The sequence below is a fragment of the Eucyclogobius newberryi genome, unplaced genomic scaffold (assembly GCF_026437365.1).
Source record: "Eucyclogobius newberryi isolate DKJ021-1_F unplaced genomic scaffold, fEucNew1.0.hap1 SCAF_12, whole genome shotgun sequence".
Lineage (NCBI taxonomy): Eukaryota > Metazoa > Chordata > Actinopteri > Gobiiformes > Gobiidae > Eucyclogobius > Eucyclogobius newberryi.
The window spans coordinates 32,566,537-32,571,541 of NW_027315746.1; the positions used below are offsets into that span (position 1 = coordinate 32,566,537).

General features: G+C 45.1%; 1 protein-coding gene across 1 annotated transcript in view; it reads right to left on the reverse strand.

Moving 5' to 3' along the window:
* Positions 1-3,096, reverse strand: part of LOC140356737 (cadherin-6-like) — a 31,526-nt gene extending 28,430 nt beyond the window's left edge. Inside the window, exon 1 of the mRNA XM_072441926.1 lies at positions 2,740-3,096. Within this exon, the coding sequence (XP_072298027.1) occupies positions 2,740-2,976 (237 nt within the window). The 5' untranslated portion in view covers positions 2,977-3,096. The remainder of the gene's footprint in view (positions 1-2,739) is intronic.
* Between the last annotated feature and the right edge of the window lie 1,909 nt (positions 3,097-5,005).

Below are 5,005 nucleotides of genomic sequence, written 5' to 3' on the forward strand. Positions count from 1 at the left end.
AATCATAAATAATGATGTTTTAAAGGAGTGAAAAACATAAAAACACGAAAACACAATATGTCACTTTACAATGCACATTGCGTAAATCCTCCTAAACGAACACGATTGCTTTTTTCTGTCAAAACCGCTTAACAAAAGTGTCCATATTGCTCTTTAAAAGCCGCACTTTCCTCCCTATTATTCCAGCCACATCCCGCGCCACTTTGACTAAATGTACAGTATATTGCTTGAATCTGTGCGAAAGACGTGTTCATCCATTTCCCCTTCGCACATTATGAAATATTAAAAAGCGTACATCAAGTCTTCCTTCACAGTGATTTTAGACTGACAAATCATTCATGAGCTCCCACGCAGAGGTAGAAGTCCACCCGCCGCCTCGCGCTCGCTCTCTATCATTTCACTGCTGTTTGCACTTTTAATTGAACATAAAACTTTTCTTTCCGCCAACTCTCTTCTTGTTATCGACCGTAGGTGAAGGTAAACTGGCTTTGAAAAGTGATAGCAGAACATGCAAACGAGGGGCCAGGCTGTGGTCATAGGCAGTGGTCAGAAGAAGAATGAGTTCAAATGATGTTTATTCCCAGGTGTTTGATGAACCGTGTTCAGCGTTAGCACGTCCTCTGCAGCTGAGAAACACGTTACATTCTGAATCTTCAGTTTGTGTCAAAGAGCTCTGAGATCTCCTGTGGTTTTGAAGTGTATAAATCAACACCAGATTTGTTTTGGTCTTTTCTGCCTCAAATTACATTAATTACAGTTGTGTGCTTACATTAGCATGTTAGGGCAAGCTAGCTTTAATATCTTCCCTTTGTAGTTCCTTCTGCTGCCATTAGATGGAGTGCTACTTGAATTATTGCAGTAGGAAACGCCTGAATGATAGAAAACCGCACAAGGTGCATCCGCATCCCGGAGGTCAAATGGTTAGAGCACAGCACATATGAATAAAGTATGAACGTAGAGTTATTACATAACTAGTTAATCAACCTTAAATAAAACCTTGTGTTTCTGTCTTCTATCTGAAAGATCTCCATTAATAAACATAAAAAATATGTATTACATCTTAATTAAGCTTAATAAATCAGAAAGAAAGACTAACACCTTAAGTAACCATAGAACAAATGAATAAAAGTCTATTTTTAAAAGAATGATCCGGGTTAAAGGTGGTATGGACGATTTTTTTCAGCAATTTTTTTATCATATTTCCTCGTGGCGTGGATAAATCATTTGTCCTGCCACGTATCAATCATAAAACGCACCTACCGCTCACCTGCAGCCGCGTGCGGTTCCTCCTCACGTTTCCGCGTGCCTAAGCGCATGGATCTATCATAATATAGTTCCCTCAGTGTACGGGGCAAAATGAAGACTGAGAAAGACAGTTCGAGCTGACGCAGAAGTGGACAGATCTACGGGAGACGAGCGATGCGATCCGTTGCGCTAATAAACAAACGCACGTTTGTGTTGTATCAGTCCACACGGGGGAGTGGCATGTGCACTTCCGCCTGCGTTCTCAAATTGCCGAAAAATCGTCCATACCGCCTTTAAGTAACATCTTCATTAAGGAATCCTCTTTGATAAAACATGGACAAAGACTTACGTCATAGTAACAGAATTAAAGGGTTACACACCTGAATAAGTTGTTGCCGTTATAATAAACAACAAAACTAAAGAAAAAACGGTTTGATTATTCAACCTAAACAGGAAATACACATCACAACAAACAGTTCCCCTCAACGCAGGTAAAAGATCATCTCAAAATGGGTTGAAGCTGAAAAGACTTAATATTTTTCGTCTGGGGGGGGGGGGGGGGGGGGACATTTCGTCTTTTTGTTGCTTCAATACATCGTTGTGGCAGTCATTGTTTTGAAATGCTAAAAAACTCGCTCAGCAACGAGCATTAGGCCAACATTAGGCGGCGGGTGCGGGCGCGGAGCACGGCGAGTGCGTATGGGGAGCACGGCGCGCCATGGCCAGCGCGGGGGAGCACGGCGCGCCGTGGCCAGCGCAGGGAGTGGGGCGGGCGTCGCCGTCGCCAACGCGGCTGGTGCAGAAAAGTTGGAAAAGCTTTTTTGCGGGAATGATCTCTTGATCATTTGCTGAGATTTGGCTCTAGTAACGTGCTACGCACTGCCCGGGAGAAGGACCAACACAAACCCCGCCTGAGGTTTCGGCCAATCACAGAAGACGTGAGATTCTCACTAAGACGAAAGCACGTGAACTGCTTCTGTCATTCTGACAGCAGGTCTAAGGTCTAAACTTAGGCTATTGATAATTACAGGTTTTGACAAGAAACATGAGTTTTTCACTCTCTCATCCTCTTGAGACTATCTCAATGTGGTCATCTCACAGTTTGTGTTGAATGGGACGGTCGTAGGGCCCCTAGGGCCCATGGACCATGTGGATTGAGTAAACAAACATGTGCGACAGCTGACATTATTTGGAGAGTTCATAACTTCTACTGATAAACATACTAAAGGATGTTCAGGGACTAGAGGTGAGCAGGGTCTATCAAGCTACTATTGTTTTATCAACGCGTACATTTTTTTTTTTAGTCTTTTGAGGGGGGAAGGGGGTCCAGAGAGAAACGAATAATATTACATCTTTTAAGCGTCAACCTATTTTGAGAAGAGAATGTGTGTAAAACAGCCGGCAAGTCACGTCACCATAACATCACGTATTTATAAATGTACATATTTTCACAAAACATACAAATTATACTTTTCTTACAAATGTGCGTCTTACCTTCCCGATGTACTGGTAGCCACTGCCCGTGTACTCCTCCTGCAGAAAGAACTGATTCCACATCTGTCCTCTCCTGACCGTCCGAAGCCCCACCCCCTTTGCTCCTGACCCCGCTTCTTCTCTTCCTGACTCCGCCCTCATCTGTTCCATGCTCCACCCATCCAGAAACAGCGCACCGGAACAAAACCATAGTCTAGCAGCCCCCAAAAGAAGAAGAGCAGGGAGAAAAGTCCTCATGTTGTCCACAGACCAGTGCAGGTTCCACCAGGGAGAAGCGGCTCTACCGTCCCAGCAACGTCACTCCAGACTGGGGCACGGGTCTACTGACCATAGTCCTCTGGGGTCCATGCACTGGAGCAAAGCTGGAACACAAGAGAGTAAAGAAAATAATGGTCACATCCTCAACACGGGAACTCTATGAAGAATTTCTGTTCAATTTCTGTTTTCTCTACAAAGCAATGTTTCCATCATTTTGACCCTAAACGTATAAACACAATTATTTAAACATAGATTATAACTGTAGCAGTCTCTTTATGCATTCTGCATACTCAGATCCAGGACCATTGACTAAAGACACTCATTTCTGGCACCTGGACAGTCGCCATTGGGATACCAACTAATGCCAAAGGCGAAGAAGAAGAAGAACTAGAAAATCTGCAATGGCTGAAGCCATTGCTGGAGCGTCTGCGTGACATCACGCAGACACTCAATTATATAAATGCAGGTCCATTAACGCCCGCTGGGATGTTTGGGGCATACACTCGAGGGTTCTGGACGGCAAGGAGGAGCAGCCTTTTCTGGCTGCTGGTGCCCGGAAACTTAAAAAGTCCCTTAGCTCATCCGAGGGCTTTGGAAATGAGGAGCAGGATGAAGCTGAAGCTATTGATATCGGGGATGAGAGCAGAGTGTGTAAGTTGATCATAAAGCTTGCACAGGATAGTGCATCCTTTAAGGAGTGGAATCCAGTGGCATTGCCAAAGAGCTGTGGGAGTTGTTGTTGTTTTATGGCGGTTGGCATCCGTGTGTTGCATTACCGCCAGATTTTATGCCTTTGTCATTGTATCTGAGACATCTCATGACCTCTTAAGCACTGGAGGTCAAAGCACTGGAAGAACAACTTTTAGGACTACGACAAAGTCTGGGGAATAAAGTCTGGCGGTAATGCGACACTCGGCTGTCGACTGCCATAAAACAATAACAACAGCAACAACAGTCTAAGGAATAAAGTCTGGCGGTAATGCAACACTCGGATGCCAACCGCCATAAAAAAACAGACGACGACGACGACGACGACGACGACGACGACGACGACGACGACGACGTCGTCGTAGTCGTAGTCGTAGTCGTAGTCCGTAAAAGTACTCCTTCCATTGCTTTGGTGTTACAAAACCCATGAGGTCATGATATGTCTTTGTGACTTGTCGTAGAATAGTTATTGTTGTTTCAGAGTCCGACCGGCTTTATTCCAGGAAGACTCTTCTTCATCCTCCTCTCCTTCTTTGATGTTTGGTGCTTCCACCGTACAGCTTTATTCTTTAGGCTTCATTTTTTAGGCTTTGATATTTCCACTGATGTCGCTGCTTGGTAGCCGTGCATCTACGAGACTGGGCGAGGACAGGAGACCACCCCCACCCCCATCTCGTCACTCTGATCACTCTGACTCCCCAAAAGCAGACCCCCATCACTCCGACTCACATTTAGCGCCTTTAGCTTAGTTTTCTATATCTGCCCAATCAAGCTCCTTTGTTCCAAGGAATCTCCCTGCAGCTTTAGCAATGATCCTGATCCTTTCAGTTCTGCTTTGAGTCTGAGCAGCACAGTTTACAACATCCACCATAAAGAGTACAAAATCCTCTCTATCCACAACCAGGGTATTCTCATTAGTTCTGGAACCTGCACACTTGGGACCTCCACACTTGAAACCTTCACACTTCTTGACTGCATCCGCATAGGAAATACCTTGAGAGACCTTAATATTCTGCACCTGAGCAGCTCTTTTGCTAAACTTGCATCCCCCGTAGGCAGAGCTATGTTCTTCCCCACAGTTACAGCACTTCAGTTTTGCTCCTATGTCACATTTCCCATACTTGTGATCTTCTGCACATTTACCACATCTTTGCTTCCCTCCGCAGACCGCTGCAATATGCCCAAAGCGCTGGCACTTAAAGCAACGCAGGGGCGGTGGAACATATGGCCTAACGCCATGGCACATGAACCCAATGAACACCTTACTAGGCAGGCACCTCCCTTCAAGTGTTACCATTAC